At 38.9% G+C, this 23,673-nt stretch overlaps 1 protein-coding gene across 2 annotated transcripts in view; it reads right to left on the bottom strand.

Annotated features, from left to right (window-relative positions):
- The window catches only part of LOC145688400 (uncharacterized), a 484,478-nt gene that overhangs the window by 83,855 nt on the left and 376,950 nt on the right, over window positions 1-23,673 (bottom strand). For both annotated transcript variants that reach the window (XM_081762582.1, XM_081762583.1), the window contains 2 exons: window positions 22,569-22,802; window positions 13,783-14,176 (listed from right to left, as the gene is read on the bottom strand). In XM_081762582.1, coding sequence (XP_081618708.1) covers window positions 13,783-14,176; window positions 22,569-22,802 — 628 coding nt within the window. The remainder of the gene's footprint in view (window positions 1-13,782; window positions 14,177-22,568; window positions 22,803-23,673) is intronic.

Raw genomic sequence — 23,673 nt, 5'->3', positions numbered from 1 at the left:
AATATTTGTACGCCCATTTTGACTCATTTCCGGTGACACACAAAACATGGAAATAAGCGCACAAAATGGTAGAAAGCACACAAAACCATGCAAAAGAATGCACCTCGAAATTCGTTGGTGGCGGAACAGTGCGTCATTATTGTTCCAACATGGTGGCCCATTTTCGTCCACTTCCGATGATAACAGCACAAACCACGCAAAAAACGATGTGAAGGAAACGACCTCGAATTTCGTTGGTGGCGGAACAGCATTTACATGTTTCGCTACACTCGTAGGCCCATTTTGACCCACTTCCGGTGACGCACAAAACGTACAAAACAGGCACTAAACGATGCGAAAGAAACAACCTCGAAATTCGATAGTGGCGGAACAGTGAGTCATTTAACTCCCACTTTGAAGGCTCGGTTAACTCACTTCCGGTGACGCACAAGACGAGGAAATAGGCGCAGAAAACTTAAAAAGTAGGCATTAAATGATGCGAAAGAAACAACCTAAAAATTCCATAGTGGCGGAACAGTCCTTTCCTCGCATTTTGGAGGCCCATTTTGACACACTTGCGGTAACGCACAGAACGTCGAAATCGGGGCACGAAACGACACAAAACGGGCATTAATCGATAGGAAAGGAATGACCTCGAAATTCGATATTGGCGGAGCAGTGGGTCATTTTCGTCCCACCTTCGAGGCCCATTTTGACCCACTTTCAGTGAAGCACAAAACGTGAAAATACGCGCTCAAAATAGCAAGAAACTGGCACTAAACGATGCGAAAGAAGCGACCTCAAAATTCGTTGGTGACGGAACAGTGGGTCATTTTCGTCCCACCTTGGAGACCCATTTTAACTCCCTTCCCATGACACACAAAACGTGTAAGTAGGCGCACAAAACGGCACAAAACGATGTGAAGGAAGCGACTTCGAAATTCGTTGGTGGCGGAACAGCAATAACTTGTTCCGCCATATTTGTATGTCCATTTTGACCCACTTGCGGTGGCGCACGAAAAGTGAGAATAGACATACAAAATAGCACAAAACGATGCAAAAGGAATCATCTCGAAATTCGTGGGTGCGGAACAAGTTAATGACGCTAGTGCTCGCGGCATTTGACGCTGTCTCGTTATAAAAATCTATAGTCGTTTCGCTATCGAGACGAGACGTGTGTTTAGCGTCCAGAGCTCAAGGAAATCAAGTTGTGAGAAGAAGAGACATAAAATTTGTACTGTAAGCTTAATTACATGGAAATTTTAAGTTTCTACGTACGCTTAATTATATGGAAAATTTTACACTTTTTTCCCTTTTACATTGGACTACTTTAACTAGATTTGGGACTCAAATTTTATTCTTTTTTCCACTGAAAAGTATCTATAATTCAACAAGGAAATAATTATCAATGATAATTATAATAATTATCTATATAATTGAATACATTGTAATTTGGTCCATGGCAAAAACTTTACCATTTCGTACTAGTTGTTATGCCCGTTCTTCGCACGGATCAGATAAAATATCAATGTAAACAAATTGAACAACGGGAGAACAATTAAGAATCATTTCTAAAATTGGGTACATTTTGTGTGAATATATATCCAACAACGTGCATGTGTTTTCATTGGAAAGGCCGATGGGGGCTGAATTTGAACGTAAACACCATCGGGACACGTGCCACTATACATCTGAGCAAATATGGATTCGACAAAAATATTGGTCATCTCCTACTACTTTTATATGTCCCGGTAAACGCCCTCTGAGACCCCCTTGGTTCGAATTGTGAAAAACATCTCCTCTGGCCCCCAGCCGATACTGCAAAAACTATGAATGTGACACTAACATCTGCCATTTTTTTACATATGCCGGTAAAAGACCCTATGATCCTCTCGTTCCAATTTTGAAAAAAACAACGCCTCTGGGCTGCAACCGGTGGAGGTTGTATTTGGAAGTCAACGCCTGTGGAAGTATCACCATTCATCTCAGCGACAGCGAAAACAATGGATTTGATACTAATATAGGTGATTTTCCATTATTTTTACGTGTCTCACAATTCTCCACCCCCGGTGACTTCCGGCCCTAAATTTGAAAATCATCGCTAATGGAAGTATCACCATTGATCTCAGAGACCGCGAAAACTACGGATTTGACACTAATATCGGTCATTGAGGATTTTTTTTACATGTCTCGTGATCCCCTCTATAATACCCTCGTTCCTTAGCTGATGGGAACTAAATGTGAAAGTAAACGCGGTCTTGAGTTTCACCATTGAGCTCAGCGAACCCGAAAACTATGGATTTGACATTAATATCGGTAATTTTCGATTATTTTTACATGTCTCGGAATTCCCCCCCTGTGGTGACCCAAGGCCCGCTTACAACGGTGGATGAATTTGAAAGTCATCGCTAATGGTAGTGTTACTATTGATCTCAGCGACAGCGAAAACTATGGATTGGACACTATCGGCTATTTTGGATTACTTTTACGTTTCGGTATCACCCCTCTTGACCCCGGCCCGCAGCCTAATACGGTGAATTTGGAAGTTAATACGATCGGAGTTTCACAATTGATCTCAGCGACCGCAAAAACTATGAAGTCGACACTAATATCGGTCATTTTCTACTACTTTTACATGTCCCGGTAAACGCCCCCCTGAGACCCCTTTTTCGAATTTTGTCAAAAACGCTTCGCCTTGGTGTGGGACCTGGATCAAGGTATCCGTGACCAAAATTTGGTAACTCTCGGTCAACTTGTCTGGTTCCCAGGCTGGTCCCGGTAAACGTACCCCTGGGACCCCCTAGTTCGAAATTTAAAAAAAAAAAAAACTCTTCGTCTTGATCTGGGGCCTAGAGCAAGCTACCCGTGAACAAATTTTGAAAACTTTCGGTCCACTCGTCTGGTCCACAGGCCGCACAGAGACAGACAGAGACACACAAACTCTTTAGTTTATTTATATTAGAAAGGTCAGATCCACCGTTATTGTAATAGAGCGGTGCTTGAGCGATTGATCGTAGAAATTCAAACTCCGATGAGTGATAATTTCATAGGCTTGTTTTATTACAAGTTTAATCTCTTTAGTCAGTAGAGAAGAGGGCGCGAATCATGGGTCAGAGTTGATGACAATGGGTTTTGGTGGGTCTGTGGGTTACAGTGGGTAAAAGTGGTTCATGGTGCGTGGTGGATCACGGTGGGTCGTGGGTCACGATGGGTGGTGAGTCAATTGGCTGTGGCTAAAATTTTCATTGCCCCACACCCTCTCTGAACTACAGTGTTGAAAATTCATCAGTGAAAATCAATTGCAATTGATTAATCAATTGAAAGCAATTGCTGTGGAAATCAATTGCAGTTGAATTATTTGCCAATTAATTTCAATTGCAATCGAATGACTGAATTCAATTGCAATTTCTTTTCAGTGCAATCACTTTCAATCGATTGATTAATTGCAATTGATTTTCCATCATTAATGGCCACCTGCAATTAACAATTAACCATTACTTACTTCAATTGTTAATTGCAATTAACAATTAAATTTACAGATTAATTGTTAATTGTTAATTCAATTGAAATTCGTCCAACACTGGTAACAACTGTAATAGGTAGTATTTCTTTCGAAATCTACCTAAAGAAAGATACATTAGTGGATTTTTAAATGTTAATTCCACCTCCCGTACTGCTTAAATATCCAGTCGCCTTGAAGTTCAATAGGGAAATATACTCATCTTCTTGTTCTGCATCTCTCTACAGTTTACGGGGAAAGCGTGCAAGGTGCGCGTTTTCCCCCAAAGTAGTAAGGCACATATTTTCCCATTCACAAGTTCACACACATATATGGAGCTCTGAAGCGACACTAGCATGCTGCTCCGAAATTAGCAACTCCCTGTGTAAGCCATAATTGCTTTCACGACGGCTACCGGAGCACAATCTTCTTTGCTTTTATTTATTTTTTTTTATTTTTTTTATACACAAACACTCAATATTACATCAGGCACTTTTTAAATGCCACACACACACATTCATACAATAAATTGCCAAGAACATGCCTGATATTTGCGATCGAAATAGTCCTTTTTTTGCAGCAATACGTAGCAGCGGCATTAACGTCCTCCTATCTGTTAAGAACAACTCAACATGGCAGTTTCTGCCACATGCTGTCCGTTTTCTTACGAAGTGTGCATTATCTCCCGGGGCGCATATTCGACGGAATGACCTCGTACAAGTTCAGTGCATTGGTTAGTGGTATGTAACTGAGATTGAGTCAAGTCTAGGCTGCCCTATTGCATATTATTGGTGGAATGGGTTTATGAAACCTAATACCGCCCAAGAAACAATAGAACCCTCGAGCAGTAAAGCTATTTGTTAACACAGAGATACGCTGCAACATTATTTACAGATAGAGTATGTTACAAATTCCTCAAAGTTAAGTCAATATAAATCGTTACTAATGAATAACAATGTTGACAAGCATAGCAATATAATTACAATGTGTTTGATAAACTAACCCTAGTTTTAAATTACTGCAACTTCCTGATTTATAAATGTTTATGCAACTGGTAGATCTATATACTATTTACAAAAAAAAAAAAAAAAAAAAAAAAAAAAACAGCACTTGAGGCTTTGTTAAAATATTGTTATTATTCCACAAAAACGCCAGAATTCTCAGCTCATTTCCTTGAAAGAACTAGTGCATTCGCTACTGCAAACTTGCAATATAGGGTAGATCATTAACAAGATCAGGTATGCAGATCATACGGTTATTATAGCTGAAACCGAAGGGGGACTACAGGAGATGATTGACAAAACAGTTGACACTGGAAAACGGTATGGAATGGAAATCAACATCAAAAAGTCGAAAGTCATGAGAATATTCCGTGGAAACACACCCTTACAAATCAGAGTTAAAAAAAAAAAAAAACTTGATGAAGTCGATAATTTCAAGCATCTCGGAACTATTTTGACGAGAGACGCTTGCTGCACCAAAGGAATCAGATAAAGAATTGCCGTAACTAAAGAAACACTCAACAAACAGAACGCTCTTAACTAGCACTCTCAATATTCGACTTAAGAAGAAGTTGGTCAAGTGCTATATTAGGAGCATTCGCCTGTATGGCTCAGAGACTTGGAAACCAAGGAAGTTAGAGAAGAAATATCTAGAGAGCTTCGAAATGTGGTGTTGGAGGAATATGGAGAAGATTAAATGGATGGAGAGAGTAACAAACGATGTTATAAATCGGATAGGAGAGAAGAGGACACTTCTAGCCAGCATCCTTCGTACAAAGGCCAATTGGATTGGACATATCTTGGACACACACACACACACACACACACACATATATATATATATATATATATATATATACACTATGTGAGTAGTATATATACACTACGAGATCAAAAGTATCCGGACACCTGGGTGAAAATGACTTAAAAGTTCGGGGCGCCCTTCATCGATACTGCTGGAATTCAATATGGTGTTGGCCCACCCTTAGCCTTGATGACAGCTTTCACTCTCGCAAGCATACTTTCAATCAGGTGCTGGAAGGTTTCTTGGGGAATGGCAGCCCATTCTTCAAGGAGTGCTGAACTGAGGAGAAGTATCGATGTAGGTCGGTGAGGCCTGGCATGAGGTCGGCGTTCCAAAACATCCCAAAGGTGTTCTATAGGATTCAAGTCAGGACTATGTGCAGGCCAGTCTATTACAGGGATGTTATGGTCGTGTAACCACTCCGCCACAGCCCGTGCAGTATGAACAGGTGCTCGATCGTCTTGAAAGATGCAATCGCCATCCCCGAATTGCTCTTCAACAGTGGGAAGCAAGAAGGTGCTTAAAACATCAATATAGGCCTGCGCTGTGCGAGTGCCACGCAAAACAAGGGGTGCAAAACCCCTCCAAGAAAAACACGATCACACCATAACACCACCTCCGAATTTTACTGTTGGCACTACATACGCTGACACGTTGCGTTTATCGGGCATTCGCCATACCCACATCCTGCCATCGGATCGCCACATTGTGTACCCTGATTCGTTACTCCACACAACGTTTTTCCACTGTTCAATTGTCCAATGTTTACGCTCCTTACACCATGCGAGGCGTTTTTTGGTATTTACCTGCGTGATGTGTGGCTTATGAGCAGCCTCTCGACCATGAAAACCAAGTTTTCTCACCTCACGCCTAAGTGTCGTAGTACTTGGAGTGGATCCTAATGCAGTTTGGAATTCCTGTGTGATGGTGTGGATACACTTTACGACCCTCTTCAACTGTCGACTGTCTCTGTCAGTCAACAGACGAGGTCGGACTGTACGCTTTTGTGCGTACGCGTCCCTTCACGTTTCCAATTCACTATCACATCAGACACAGTGGATCTAGGGATGTTTAGGAGTGTGGAAATCTCGCCTACATACTTCTGACACAAGTGACACCCAATTACCTGACCACGTTCGAAGTTCGTGAGTTCCGCGGAACGCCCCATTCTGCTTTGTCATGATGTCTAATGACTACTGAGGTCGGTGATAATGAGTACCTGGCAGTAGGTGGCAGCACAATGCACCCAATATGAAAAACATATGTTTTTGGGGTGTCCGGATACTTTTATCACATAGTATCTCTAGTAGTTATCTAAGAGAGGAAAAAAATCTCAGGGCATCAAATATGGGCTGAAGACTGGACATTCATGTGCACCGCGTCTTCTAATCCGACGTCTTCAACTTATCTTGCAGTCATTCGCGGATGTCGGTATCGTAATATGCGGGCGTGGATAAGAAAGGGTGTTAATTGTATTACTATTAAATAATAGGCCACCCACGAGTTCTGAGTATATCTAGATGTATTTCGTCATTCATTGTATTTGCATAAAGAAAGGACAAACAATTGCACATGACTTCAAACCTCGCCATACTGTTACCTACGGACGCTCCTGTACATTTTCAACTAACGTTCAGATTATCACTCGTCCAGAAATGATTGCTTTGTCTCCTCACACATAATCCAAGATGAGACACTACCTCCTTAACCCACAAAATGTAAATCTAGATCAATTATCATACCAACCCAAGAAAATTTCTGTCACAACCATCAAGAAACAAGGTGTATGGGTATTTTCATGGCTTAAAACAGAAATATTTCTATAAAATAGTGATAATTCCATAATGTGTGTAACTACTTTCACGATATCCATGATGCACTTATTTCCTTCGGTTTCTCATGAGAATGCCATGCACTCTGGAAGCATCCACTCTGTCTTTGAATTGGTCTCGATTTCCTTGCATCTGCAACACTGACTGTTGTACTAACTTTTGGTGGTATTTTGTTTGTTTGTGTGCCCAGTATTACATGAATTTATCCTTCCACTCTCCACCCTTTATACTAAAACAACAGATCCTCAGACTTTTTACAAGGTGTCCCAGAAGTCCGTTTACATAGGCCATCTCGGTAAATTTTGAAGATACGAAAAATGATAAGAGAGCAATGTTGTTTGAAAGTATATGTTTTCAATCTAAAATATTGGAAATTTCGGAATTGGACTAGCCGTTTGGGCTCTACATTGGTATAGCGCCCAATGTTAAAGAAAAATACAATGTTGCCACGTCATTGTTGGACAACAATTAAGGTAAGTGCATGTGGTTTGAAGTATCCTGGATCAAGGAGAATAGAAGGGACGGCCACAATGAATGATATGAAGAAGGATCACACGCAACGCCAAACCAAGGCAGTGGCGTCAGCATTAGAAGGGAAGGGGGCAGATTCGAAAAAGAAGTTGAATTGAATTTATTCACGTCAAACTGGTATTAATTGCTTCGCGATGTCAAATAGATGAGAAAAGAGGACAAGTAAATAAAATTAGAAAGAGCCTAAGTATCAATACTCAAAAACCAGAGAAAAGTCGATAAACATGAGTTATCGCATACAAGTTAAACGGGTGCTGTGACCATGTGAGTTATTTAAAAGAAAGAAAGAACTTTTAAGCTATAAACTCTTTACGAAAGTTTTCTGCTTGGACTAAGACAACTTTGAACGATGCAATTCAATTCTACTTATTGTGGCACTTTGATTCTGTCTCACTATTCAAATGTTGACTCGTCTAGAAACAGAAGCACCAGTATCGTCAAGTTTCCAGACGAGTTCAAACGAGATAGATTAATTATCTCGTACCCAGCCGTTGGGATAGGTGTAGCGTGCCTGCCTGCCACACGACATTTGAGTAGCTCAAACATGGGTAAGGTTTTTCCTGGTTTTTCTCAGTCCCCCTGGTGCATTTCGGAATGGTCCTTTCTCTCAGCCCAGGGCCGCTCCCTTCTCCAGTCCTAGACTTACCTAAAGTGCCGATGCGACCTCGGAGTGGAGGCCCAGTCTTCTGCCATTTTCTTAAGTAAATAAATAAAGTTTCTCTTCTTGTGAATATCATTATTCATTTGCAGGTCTCGTGTCGGCTCGTAAACTGGTTGTCTCATTTCATTTCGTTGAATGATTGTCTAGTGTCGTGTATGAGTTTGCGAAACGAGAAGAGACACGAAAGTGTTCTCGTCTTTTGAGCAATACTACTTATGTCATTGGAAAGGGATTAAAAATGTAGAACCAGCTGTTTGAGATGTACCATCCCAGCATTCGTCTGATGAGCGACAAGGCATACCATCCTTCTTCCTTTCACACATCCGTGATATGAGGAGAAAGGACTACGACACTCGCACATAGGATGCCACATCTAACCTAACCCATTCACTTCAAGTCGCTTACCGGTTGAAAGATCCTGAAACAGGTAAAACAATGCAACAATTGTGTTCAGCGTAGAATATATTCGAAATAATGTCCATCTTGTTATTCACAAATTACCAAATAATGTCGCAAACTGGTCCTAACACGTTGCAGAGTCTCAGTGGTAATAGCAGCGCAGGCCTCACTAATATTGTGTGTTACAGCAGCAATTGTACGCGGGCGATCCCTGTAAACAACGGAGTTTAAGTGACCCCACAGAAAGAAAATCAAGCAGTGTTAAATCAGGCGATTTCGGTGGCCATTCTGTCAGACCTGGACGACCGATACGATGTCCACAAACTGCTGCATCCAGCCATTGTCAAACATTGACAATGAAGTGCGGTGGTACACCATTGTGTTGACAGCAAAAGTGCTGGCGGTTTGCGAGAGGCAAGTTGTCCAAATAAGATTCCAGTATTGCTTGTAGGTGGTTTTGTTAGGTTTCATCCGTTAATCACCCCTCTAGAAACACAGAACTCACCAGAACATAACCGTCAATTACACATCACACATTCATACGAGCGTCAACTTGATTATGGGAAACTTCGGCAATATGGGGGTTGCTGTCTGCCCAATACACGCAGTTATGTCTGTTAACAGTTCCATTAAGATGAAATGTGGCTTTGTCGGAAAACATGATGTTAGTCGCAAGGTTGTGTTATTTATGTTGTTTGCGTGTAAACTATTCAAAGAATTCAGGTCATCGGTCGGCATCATCTCCATGCAACTCCTGCACAATATGTATCTTGAAGGAATGAAAATGATGCTTGCGAGGAATTCTTTGGACATACATTCGGCTAGTATTACTCACTTGGGCCACCTTTCGTATCAATCGCGTTGGACTGCATGTAACTCTATCCACAATGTCAACGAGTATGTCGTTGGTTACGGACTGCGGTCTGTCAGAACGAGAGCGGTCCAAGACCCTGCCAGTATCCTTGAAGCGTGTCAATAATTTGCCAATCATTGTATGTGATGGCAATGTGAGCTGTGATCGCGGTGATGAAACTGTTCCGCACCCGCATGTGTGCTCAAACTGGATGCGTGAAGAATGGCCATTTCCGCTTTGTTTGCATACATACATAGTCACTATTCTTCAAACACACAGAGACGTACGGACGCCAATTCAACACACCACTTGAATGCAACACACAACGGCACAAAAAGAACTAAACAAGAAGTGAAATATGAGCGGCGTGTTGCTCGTGCTTGATTACGTAAGACACTGCAACTCGGGCAAAATAGGCGTATCATGGCACTATGCTTATTTAAGAAAATCGCTCAGCTGTGCTTTCTGCAATATTTGATGGTTTCCTCCCCTTCTGCTTCTGTCTAGCTTCAACATAATAACTGTTCGAATGTGCGTTATTTGATGGGAAATTATGTCCCAATTCAGGCATTTCCTTCTCTTCATTTATTTCATTTCGACTATTTCCCAGTTCCTATACAGCTCGTCGTAGCTCAGTCGATAAAGCGTCTGACTACGATACAGGCTATTCATGCGGTCATGGTTCAAACCTCGGTTAGGACATTACTACATTTTAGGCGCTCCCTTGTCTGGCGACACTGGGGTGAATTCAGCCTCCTATTAAATTGCGTAGCAATGTTTTTTGAACCAGTACGCTTTTCATGCTTTTTTTCATTTATTTAACAAGTAGATGGCAAGCACTAGTACCCCTTGAATGACTGACATTCTCTTGATGTCATTCATTTGTCAAAGAAAGAAGAATGTTATGCCATTGTCGCCCATTAGACGAAAGTTGGAATGGTACATCTCAAATAGTTGGCTTCTACATTTTTTTTATCTTTTTCTAATGACGTAAGTAGTATTGCTCACGAGACCGGAATATTTTTGTGTTTCGTCTCGTTTTGAAAACTCATACACGACACTAGACAATCATTCAACGAAATGAGATGAGACAAGCATTTTACGAGCCGAGCCGATACCTGCGAAGGAATAATGATGCTCACAATTATAGAAACTATTTATGTATTTGTACAGCGGGGGACACTTCTAAATGGTACACCTTAGCCGTAAATCTCCATATGGCTGTACCATTTAGAAGTGTCCCCCGCTGTACAAGGAAGTGACACAAGGAGAGGTCGGGCCTCTACTCCAAGGTCACATCGGCCCTTTAGGTGACTCTAGGACTGGAAAAGGAAGCGGTCTTGGGCTGAGAGAAGGGACCATCCTGGCATGTACCCGGGGGGGGGGGGGTACTGAGGAAAAACCTTAGTCAGTACGGCCAGCCAAAGCAGGTTTCGTGCCAAGTTCTACCTACTTAAATGCCGTGTGGCAGGCAGCCACTCTATCCATACACAAGCGGCTGGGTATGAGATAATTGATATGTTTGAACTCGTCTGGAAACGTAACGATACTGGAGCTTCTGTTTCTAGATGAAACAGCAATTGAATGATAAGACAGGATCTAAGTGTCGCTGTAAGTAGAATTGAACTGTGTCGTTCAAAGTTGCCTTACAAGGGACGTATGCGAACCATGACAGCTAGATATTTATCAAAATTGGTATCGTGACTAATTGTGAATCGCTAATCATGGTGATGATAGTCATTCAGTGCGGAAACGCCTTGTTTACCCGCTAGGTATAATACATATACCAAGCAGTAACCGAGTGAGACTCTGCTGAGTAATATCCCAAAAACGCCGGGAAAACGCAGATAATGAAAAAAAATGTATGCAGTTACCCTGATATCTACGGGAGGAGGACAAGTGATCAAGAACACGGCAGTAGTCCCATACAAGCAGTGTTGCCATCCCAACACAAAGTTATAATTAAAAAAAAATACAACATATGCCATTTCATGGCATTAAAAGAATTGGGATAAAAAGGGAAAGAAAATAGAAGGCGTGTTATCAGTGTTGACAAATAAGGGAGATTTGAGGCTCTAGATTTGAGAAATTAAGGGGTTTATACAGTGAAATGAATAAATGTATAACAACAGCAAGACTGCAGAAGGGAGCATGTGTATAGACGGGACTGCAACATGTGTATAGACGGGAGCAAATCACAGCATGCACATCAAGCAGTGGCCAAAGGGCTTGATACGTCATATCGAGAGTGCGAGTAGGGAAAGAAATGTACGCATTTGGCCGTACTATCTGTGGCTTTTCTGTTGCACGTATTGGGGTATTATGTTAAAATATTTTGCGCCTGTACATTGCTGGTAACCTGACTGCAGTGGTTTTATCTTCATCGTTGTCTCACATACTAACGTTTCCTACACTATCGACTGACGCCTATCACAGGTCATTAATCTTTGCGAATAGATAGACGTACTTTTCTGTCACAGATTTGTTACCATTCGTGACACAGCTTTTCTATCTTCTTTTCAGGCGCTACGACGTCGTTTCTGTGGTTCGAAAGGCATCAGGATTAAATGGAGTGTTGCAACCCCAAGACAGTTCCTTTTCTAGCTCTCGGAGACGGTTTGTGATATCAATTCCACACAAACAGCGTTGGAATAGCTGCGCTATAGGAAGACTTGCTGTTCACATTTCCGTATTCTTCTTTTTTTACGGGAACTCTAACATGTGCCCTTTTTGGGTGCATCCTGTACTCAAATCCTTTAGTCTCTGGATGCTGTGCATGTTGTAGTTTACTCCTAGTGCACATTTGTTTCTTCTGGAGTCTTGATGTTGTTGTACATTTATTTGTTTATCTGTACGTGTCACATAATTTCTCGAATTTAGAGCCTCATATCTTCTTTATTTGGCAACACTGATAAAACACCTTTTTGCGTATATTGTTTCACATTTAATGCCAATTGTTTTAATACCATAAAATGATATATGTTCTATTTTTTAAACTATAAGTTTGTGTTGAGATGGTACCAAGATTGCTTGTATGACACTACTGTCGTGTTCTTGGTAACATATCCACTCCCATAGGTATCAGAGTATATGCATACAATTTTCATTTTTGTGCCCTTTTCCTGAGCTTTTGGGATGTAACTCGGCACAGCCTTACCCGGTCACTGTTGGTATATGTATTATACATAGCGAATAAACAAGAAGTTTCCGCAACGAGTGACTATCACCACGATGATTAGCGATTCACAATTAGGCAGGGTACCAATTTTCATAAATATCGAGCTGTCATGGTTTGCATACGTCCCTTGTTAGTATCAAGTATAATACAGTTGTAAAGAGTTTATAGCTTAATAGTTGTTGCTTCTGTTTTAGATGACTCACATGGTCGGTGTACCCGTTTAAATTGTATCGCTAAAGCTCATGTTGATCAACTTTTATCTGGTTTTTGAGTTTTGGCACTTAGACCCTTCCTAATTTTCTTTAATTGTCCTCTTTTCTTATCTCGTTGACACACGAAGCAATTAATACCAGTTTGAAGTGAATAAATTCAATTCAATTTCTTTTTAGTATCTGCCCCCTCACTTCTAATGCTGACCCCACTGCCTTGGATTGACGTTGCGTGTGATCCTTCTTCATATCCTTCATTGTGGCCGTCCCTTCTATTCTCCTTGGTTCAGTATAGTTCAAACCACATGCACTTACCTTAGTTGTTGTCCAACAATGGCGTGGCAATTTATTTTTCTTTAACATTGGGCGCTATGCCAGTGTAGAACCCAAACGGTTGGTCCAACTTCGAAAATTCCAACATTTTAGATTGAAAACACATACTTTCCAACAGCATTGCTCTCTTATCATTTTTTGTATCAATATTTACCGAAATGGCCTATGTAAACAGACTTATGGGACACCCTGTATAGAGCTGCTTTTCTGACCCACTCTTTGGTAATTAACACAGACAAGATTTCGAGTCAAACAGAAGAGAAGCAAAATTCAATATACGAGACAACTCCTGAAGTGTTGTTCTTTCTGAATATACTAGTTTCATAAAAATACATTCATAAAAACTTACAATAATTCAAAAATAGTGAGTGACTTATTAGACACCCTGTATAGATATGAACAATAATAACGACTGTAAATATATATATTAAAATGATTCCCTACATTGACTTATAACCATACTTGGAGAAAACATTAACTTGTATTTTGAGTTATTACTTACCTATGAGATCTATTTCGGTGAATTTCGACAAAATGAGATTTCGAAGACGAGATCCGGAGGAAATAAGCAACGGAAGTACACCATCGTAAAAGTCAAGAGTCAATCCATCACAGTTAGTGATTGATAAAGAGGTCAGATTTTCCAATACCATGTACTTGTAAAGAACTTCATTCTGAATCCACGCATTAGCTATCACAATTGATCGTGCATCTGGACACAATCTTAAAGCTGTATCGATATCCTCCGTCTCGATCCTATCTGCTGTCGAAACTAAGGTGCACAGACGTAGGAAATCAGGCGGTTCAAAACATAAGCTAGCTCCTACTTTTACTCCAGCATCACACAGAAGACGCATCTCAATACCTCTATTCCAATTATCGATTAATGAAAATGCCTGTAAGTATAAAATGCAATTGCAGTTACATTCACTTTCAAAATAATTTATTATATCAATAAAACATTACAAAATTCTACCGAATACAATATAACACTTCGCGTTTCCTTGATAAACATTCGACAGGCATTTGTCTTGTTTATCCCTTCTTTTAGCTTCCACAAGCCTTCAAAGCATTGTGTCCTAACGAACAAGCAATACTAACAACTAAGAGAATCGAGAAACTCATTCTTTGGCTAACATCTAAGTTTACAAATAGCAATGAAAATTAAGAAGGAGTCATCGCATAACACGAATTGAACGAAAACAAATGTCAATACAATGACGAAATAATAATAGATTATCTTTGGATTTTAGTGTAACAATACTATAGATGGCTTATAACTTTTTAATTCAACATTTTGCTATTTATCTGTGTATATTATTACTACATTAGAGCTGTGAGTCCTATTGCTTCACTTGTTCAAACACCCGAGGCTTAAGAGTACTCTCGAGCTATTTCCTTTCAATGTCATCATTCCATTGAATACATGTATTTCATAATAATTCATTGACTTTATCGTCGTCATTATGAAAAACACGACTGAGCAACTTATTTTACTTAATTTGTTTTGGAGTGAAACGGAATCTTTAAGTGACTTCCCGTTTAAAACATAATTTTCGCTTAGTACTAAATTGAGTTGAAAATGTCCTCGTTTATGAGGGGAGGTTGAGCCGTAGGCTGCTCTACCACCTAACCTAACACGTTACATTAAAACGCAAATGTCACATGAAAATATACAAAAATATCTCATATCCACAACAAAAATGTAGTGTTTAGTTATCTACAGAGTGTAATATATCAAAACCAAGATAAAATAAAAATAAAACTATTTCATGAGTAAGTTAATAATTGTACTCAATGCTACATAGTGCAATAATTTATTTGCTGCAGTCTAAGGAATAAGTTTTCAAGCTTAGATTTTGTTGACAGGAAAGGAAATACTTTATCCTACTTTTAAAACTCAAGAATCGTCTGCACTCAAACATACCGAGATGTAATGAAATTAAAACTCTCAGAGCTATAATAGAAAATACTTTCCCTGTTTACGTAGTGAGTGCCGTGGGATGTTGAGAGTTCGTGATTTTTTCTATGATACGGGCGGATTTGATTCCGAAATGTCAGTTTGGTTTTAAACTAAAAAGTTGAGTTCAGTCGATTTCGAGTTTAACGTTCCTTTCAGCAGCGAGGCTATATCAGACGGGACCTACAGATTAACGCGGAAACCGAACCACATGAGCTCCCGCCGGGAATCAAACAAACTAAAAAAGTGTCATTTATTTTTAAGACTTTAGTTATATGGCAGTACAGATGCAACAATTGTCTTCTTGACATTGTTGGAACTTCTTTCTTATTTAGTAAAGGTAGAATGTGTATAGTTTTTTGTACTATAAATAAATCTCATGCAAACATTTTGGAATTTCGGATTGATGTTGTTGAGGATTTTGTAATGTCTGGTCCATATACAGAGTCACAATAGTTGAATAGTGGAAAAATGAGCATGTGTACCAAGTACAGCTTTATGTTCGTATATAAGAGTTCATTATATTTGTATTCTCGTCGCCAAAAGTGCCTTTACATCGCCGTGACAGGTATGTGACCGCGCAGTACTCCAAGGAAGGGATAGTTGCATAATAAATTGTGATTAATTTTGAAGAGTTTATATTTTGACTAGCAAAATAACGTAGGTATAGGGAAAGGCATATATTTAAAGCATCAGCGCACTGTCATCTCTGAAAAGATTCGTATTCTCAGTTTTTCAATTTATCGTTTTATATATTAAGTTAATAACTGCTAACAACTGCTACTAGCGTTTTTCACTCTTCAGGAATTTACTACGACATGTTCGCAGGACACTTTTCTAAGTCCTAAAAGTGTGGGTGAATTATTTCATTCGCCTCACTGTTCTCATTTGAGAATGGAAACTGATTAAGTTGAACGTGAATATGTTTCACTGCAGTTAAGCAAGGGCCGTAATAAATGTAAATAAGGTTCTAATTATTAAATAAAACACAGAAGTATATATTCCGTGTATAGCACAACATAGTACAGTAACTAAGCAACATGATAATTACTAACGCCCGCAGGATTTTTTCCAACTGGGGGGGGGGGAATACCGATATAGAGTTTTTCGATTTATTGACCTATATATTAAAAGTCATAACATTTATCATTGAGAACGTATATTGTCTTACCTTTTAAAATCGCTAGTGTAGCCTATTAGTCAGAACATTCATCTCCAAACATGATGTAGAGAGGAAAGAAGAAAGGAGATATGAAAAGTGGCGTAACAAATTTTACTGTGCCCTGGATAATCGATTTACTCATACCAGCCCCCTGTCCCACGCATTTCAGCTGCTGTGTTATATATATGATTCCATGTCAGAAGGGCCCGACAAAAGAGCGAGGATATAAAGGCCCGAGTCAAAACGACCCAAGTCAAAAGAGCAAGGTCACAAGTGGCCCCGCGACAAAATGTCCCCAAGTCGAAACTGCTTGGAGTCAAAAGGGCCCGGGTCAAAAGATTGTCTCGGGAAGAGCCCGAATCAAAAGTGCCCTATGTCATAAACCCTTGTCAAGGAGGACGCCGGATCAAAAGGGCAAGGGTCAAAACGGTGTCGTGTCAAAAGGGCACTATGTCAAAAAATCCCGGGTCGAAAAGGAGCCCGCCTCAAAAGGACACGAGTCAAAACGGTGTCGTGTCAAAAGGGCCCGAGTCGAAAGGGCACCGCGACAAAAAGACCCGAGTCAAAAAGGCCCGACGTTAAAAAGGAGACGAGTCTAAAGAGCCCCGCGTCAAAAGGTCCCGGCAAATACAATTCCACTGCTAAAAAGCCTGAGATCAGGGGTGGAAATCAGAAAAAAGAAACGGATATGACCAATGGTGTAACTAATTTTACTGCATCATGGATCATCGATTTACTCATACCCGCCTCCTGTCCCATACATTTCAGCTTCACCGTTATATATATATATATATATATATATATATATATATATATATATATATATATATATGGTTCCATATCAGACGTTTCCATTCCTGCCCTCCATATTTCAGATGGAGAATATATATATATATATATATATATATATATATATATATATATATATATATATAGTTCTGTCAGAAGGGCACGGACAAAAAGACCCTGGTCAAAAAGGAAAGGCGACAAAAGGGCCCGATTCAGAATTGGCCTATCTCAAAAATGCCTTGCTCAAAAAAGACACCGCCTCAGAATTGCATGGGTCAAGACGGTTCCGTGTCAAATGGGTCCAAGTATTTTTAATCATAGAATCTACAAGCAGCAGCATGCACCACTGACTGAAGTCGCATATTTCATAAGGCACACCAAACAAAATTGCTTCATTATGTAAATACTTATTACCCTAGGAACACCAAGGCGAGGTCAGTTCGTTATTCTGTGACTGTGATTATATGTGGGAATCTGCAGCAGCAATGGAACAAAGTCAATTCGTGCTCATCGGCAAAGTTCAATTGAGAAAGAACTTAAATAACTTTTAAATGAATCCGAATAAAAGGTAGTGAGCTCGAATATAGCAAGGTGAAAATAACCCTGTCAGATTTTGTTGCAAAAGACAGTGATTTGAACATTTTACTTGATAATGCAAATGGAACAAGTGGAAGGAGTGACACGTTTCTTGCAATGAATCCCTTATATTATCCATGATGTTATAGTGGTGTTAGTTTACACAACTGCAGACAAGTCGTTGCTTGTTTGATTACGTTTTACATGATCATTCCATAGGTGCCAAAACCTGACGTTGTGCTACTTGCAAAATTGTAACTTACGTTATGTTGGCAACACTGCTCCTCAAGTGGCATCCCCTATAGTCCAATGAACGTCCGTCGTACTTTCTATCTTTATGGCCATTCCAAGGATAGCCAGGATTGAATTATAGAAGACTAGTCCTCAATTCATTGGGTTACTGCGGTAAACCCCACTTTTCCCATTCTGCCCCACTTTACTGCACCACCACCAAAATGCTTTCAGAAGCCGCCTTTGTACACATACTACCCTGTACTAAGTTGCTATCGATCTGTTTGATAGTTTTTCTACACAAACAAGTAAAATAAATAGACCATAGTTACTGACATAAATAAAAAATGGTAACTTAAACAATTACACACATATGGTTAACAACACTGTACTTAGAAACCTAGTAATAATAGATAATAAAAATATATGATGTCCTAGACATCCCAAGTTCATATGAGACAACATAAATTATTTTCCGTGAGAAATAATGACATTTATGCTGTGGGCCTCAGAGGCCCCTCCGTTGGTGTTCCATGTAACCTGAAAATACCTTGATGTTTCTAGGGCTATAAGTATTTACGTAATGAAGCAATTTTCTTTGGTAGGCCTTATTAGCTGCAAGTGCCTTATATATATATATATATATATATATACTGCTCCACAAAACAAGCAACCCGAGAGAACGTGGAGTAAGTGGTGTGTGGGGCTCATTTAAGACTGATAGAAGACATGTACATACAAAAATACGCAAAGGGAAAGCGAGGGCCCGCTATAGCACGTGAGTAGCACCGTTGCAACTGCGGTGAACAAATTTTGCCACGAAACATACACGACAGCCCAGTTGTGTCCGAGGCTGCAAGCAGTGAGTTGGTGGTTCTTAAGGGGAATATCAATCGTAGACACCTTGGAATAGCTGGTAGAATGCATTTGAGTGATGTTGGCCGCGGAAGAATAATTGGGCGATGGGAACTAGACTGATCTCAGATGGACATGGCGCAGGAATTCAATGAGAACAAATTTTCTGTCAAGGCTGTGGAGTCGCTTCCAAAATGGACACACAGTCAGTAGACATCATAGAGGAGATCGTTCGAGAGAGAGGTCGGCCCCGATGACCGGTTTCTGACATTTGCCACCGGACGTGACCGTCAAGGGTCATGGTTTCAACTGATAAATGGTTTGTTTTAGGCGACGGGACGTGTTAGTCGTGAAACTGTGCATCGGCAGCTCAATACAGCAAAGCTGTATCTCAGGAGGACTGTGTTGTGTGTAGAATTGAAACGGGAGCATAAACGTGCGCATCACATGTGCTGTCTGGAATATGTTGCAGAGGAGGAACACCAGTGGGTGCGCGTTACGTTCTCCGATGAGTCTCGATACACTCTGTTGTTTTACTCTGGTCGGACATTAGTATGAAAAGAGCCAGGAACACGCTATTACCCAAGCTTCATTACTGAACGGCCATCCTTTGCCACTGTTTCCGTCATGGTTGCGGTGGGATCATAATGGATGGGAAAACTGACCTCGATATTGTGGAACATGGCACTTTGACGACACAATGGTATCAGAATTAAATTCTCCATACACATGTGCACAATTTCCGCTGAGCTTTTGATCCGGACTTCCTGTTCATGGATGACAAACCCCGCCCATATCGTGCACATCTGGTGTCAGAGTATCTGGAGAGGGAAGACATCACACGCATTGCATAGCCTGCATACTCGCCACACTTGATTCCTCTTCCTGAACTGTGAATAGCTCTCCTCGAGGATTTGCGTCATCTGCTGCAAGACTTGATCAACACTCTGATTTGCTGCATGAAGGCCAGATGTCGTTCCTGTGTATCTGTTTGTGGTGGTCACCCGCTATATTGATGGCCTATGTCCTTTCACAATCCAGTTTTACATGTCGAGGTGTCGTGGTTCTCAATTTTCTGGCCACCCTGTTCATATCAAATGTATTATTGTCCTTCATTTGTGTTGCATTGTGCATCTGTACTATCTTTCTGTTGATTATACTTGGTGCAGTGATCGTGTCATTTTATTTTCTGCTACTTACTTCGAGTTGCTTAAGTTTTGTGGAGCATCAATACAATGCAATAGTTCCCAGAATCAAATATTTGTTTACATCCTAGAAAATAAATACGGTGCATTACTTTTCAGTATGGTCTTATATATTAAATCTTCCTAGTGCCTACAATATTTGACTCTCATTTTTTATTTGGGATTGTATTTTCTCTTCTATTTGTATATACATGCACAGATTTAAAGACGAAACTATTAACTTCAATGCGGTAAACACTTTAACTAGGAAATTAAATGTTGTTTACAAGGAACAAGATTAGAGAAGGGAACCACAGACTATAGTATAAGTGTTAAAGCGTTTACTAATTTATGTACAACAGTTTCTTCAATATATATATATATATATATATATATATATATATATATATATATATATATATATATATATATATAATTTGCAGAATTTCCTTCGACTTACAAACCTTGATTTCTACTCTTAAGGAGAATTTAAACAATCAACATATTTAGTACTGAAAAGAAAAAAAAAAGAAAACAGCATTAAAGACTTGATTCTGTGTAACTAAGTTCTTCAACAAAATTTGGCGTACTGAATAGTTCATTTCTTTTTTTCGAAAACAGGTTTCGTAAGGGTCATGTGAGCTGGAAGAACGTAATTGTCTTAATTTAATGTTCTCTTTACTTAATGATGCGTTCTCTATTTCCAGATCAACGGAGCGAAATTTCAAGATACCCAACACGTTTAAACCGTTGAAATTCGTCTAGAGGGAAGTCATGCGACAGAAAGTGCAAATCTGGCAGGATCTCAAGGGATTCTAATGCAGATAGAACAAATTATCTCAGTACAAGAAAACATTGACACATTGATAGAGTATTGTATACATAAATAAAACATTTGATTTACATAAGAGGAAGGCAAGCCGTTGATTGTTATCCTTAATAAAATTTCATGAACTTTATATATACATATACATATATACATGTATGTATACATATCATTTCCATACTATGAAAGTGTGCCATAATTTCACACTGTGTAATAAAAGCAATCTTTTAAAAAATCTTCAAAATATTCCTTTTTATATAGGAAATTATATACCTAAGGTCCTGTTATAGTATATGTCAATAAGGCTGATATCAGGTTTATATTATCGTGAAAGATGGTGTCTGTTAAATTTGATTCATTTTGTAAACAGACATTTGTGAACAATGCCAAATTGTGCGTACGAATTTTGATAATTAAGTTACGAGATATTGTAATTTTACTTACAGCAATAATAATAATAATAATAATAATAATAATAATAATAATAATAATAATAATAACCTTTAAATATATATAATATTTAAGAATCGCACGATTCGTTAAAATTTATTTTTAATAACTTATTTTAGCATAGTATTCGTGACTATATGTGGCGTTGATGACTTATGATATATATACGAGGTGTGTTCGTAATGTAAGGTTATAACCCTGTAGGCGGACACTTAATATATTCTTTCGTAAGTTGTTTAAACTGACTTTCTTTCCTTCGCTTCCCTTTTACACGTGGAGTCCAGTGCGAGTAACACTTATTAACAATGGCTGTACAATTCACAATCCCACCAAGTATGAAATGCACTCCGTGATACATTTACTTCCAGCAAAATTTTGGACGATAATCTATACATCCCGGACCTTATACCCAGCGACTTTCACTTGGTTCTTCACTTAAAGAAGCATCTTGCTGGATAACACTTCAACGGCGAAGAATAAATCATGAACGAAATGGAATTGTGATTTCAGCAGTAAGCGCTAGAATTATATGACTGGCGGATATAGAAGCTAATCCCGCGACTTAACAAGTGTTTAAATAATACTAGCAATTGTTACGTCGGAAAATAATGTATGTATTACTTAATACATTGCAATATACATATTATCGAAACGCGGTTTTGAATGAATACTAGCTGTTATACTTTACTTTCCGGACAAGCCTCGTATATCATCACATATATGTATCAGCAGTGATGTAGCCTTCATTATACTTTTACTCTTGGAGTTTTTCTAACTACATACGCTGTGGCCACTCGCAAAATAAAGCTTATAAAGAGGCGAGGAACCACAATCGGATTTTTAAGGAATATTTTTGATTTGCTCCATAGACCAAGCAACCGATCCCCTTTTATTTATAGGTTAGAAATTTAACATAAACTCATACCCATACATGAACATGTTTAGTCCCATTTATTATGTTCTCCTGTAAGTGTTAAGTTTTATATAATTAGAACGTGAACAGGGAAAGCAAATGGGCTGATTACCCCTCTTAGATTTTTGCATAATACACAAATATTGCCGATTAACACGTAATATTAAACGAATTCAACGTTCCTTCTATTTTACAAATGATTTATTGGAGTTTAGTCCTTGCTTATCCGTTTAGGAATTTATGTTTACTAGTTTATTGTTTCCGTTTTCTTCCTGTATATCTCAAGAGTATTAATCATTTTATGATTTGAATTAATAGCTCCAATTTAATGGATTTGCTTACCTCATATATATGGTCATAATCGAATTCTCGTAGATTGGGTAAGCACTGTAGAACGACTGTAGCTCCTGCTGCTGTGATCCAAGTGTCCGTGACAACAAGGCGTATCAGTTGCTGGGTCCTTTTTTGTCCATTCTGGTCTAAACACAAAAGAACCAAGCCCCTATCTGTGATTGCCGTGGAAGCTATATTTAACTCTTTCAAACTAACACATTGCTCTCCAATTAAGCCCAACATCTGAAATAAAATATTATCATAAGCATAAATGTGTGTCATTGATGAGCTAATGTTTTCAAGTACAAGTTTTAATTGTTGAAATATCTCTGATATTGTTATACAAACATGGTTTCATCAATTGATGAGGGCGAACTTTAAGAGGTTATTTGCTTCAAACTGGGTAAAAAAAATGTTACACTAAGAATAGGTCAAATAGAGCGTCTATTTAGAACTATAAGCTATAGAAATCACAACAAATTAAGTATATATATCCAGATAGAAAACCTACGCATACAATTTACAATGTTTTTTTTCTTTTTTAAACAATCTAGATTAAGTGACTTGTCCTCACCACGTAATTAATAAGATTGAATTAAAATATGTGAAAGTTATGCAAAGAGTGTATAAAAATATGTAGAGGAAAAGGGAAAATATGTCCATGAAGGACAAAATAATAAGATGGACAGAATAGCGTAACGCGTAAGGGGCTAGGATCGGATTGGTACGTTTTCATGAAAGCTTACACGTCTTTCCATTTCTAAAATAAATACACGCTTTAAAACTTACAGATGATTAAACCAGATGAGCAAAATAATGGCTCAATAACAATTATTATTAGTTTAGATATTCATGATTGCACTGACACATTAAGTTTATTTTTCAGCTACAGAAAACATACAATTTGGTGTCATCATTCCTTAACAGACAACGCAGACATGTATGTGCACATAAATATAATTTCTAACTTCTAATACATATATGAAATGAATGTATGCCTGTGTAAGTAAGGAAAAAACAATTGAGTGTGATTGGCGCAGCAAATTAAGGAACATAAACCAGTAATAATAATAATAATAAAATAATAATAATAATAATAATAATAATAATAATA

Source organism: Thermobia domestica, chromosome 6 (genome assembly GCF_964235325.1).
Source record: "Thermobia domestica chromosome 6, izTheDome1.hap1.1, whole genome shotgun sequence".
NCBI classification, from domain to species: domain Eukaryota; kingdom Metazoa; phylum Arthropoda; class Insecta; order Zygentoma; family Lepismatidae; genus Thermobia; species Thermobia domestica.
Note: the sequence above shows the minus strand (reverse complement) of the source record. Positions and strands in the feature narration are given on the sequence as shown.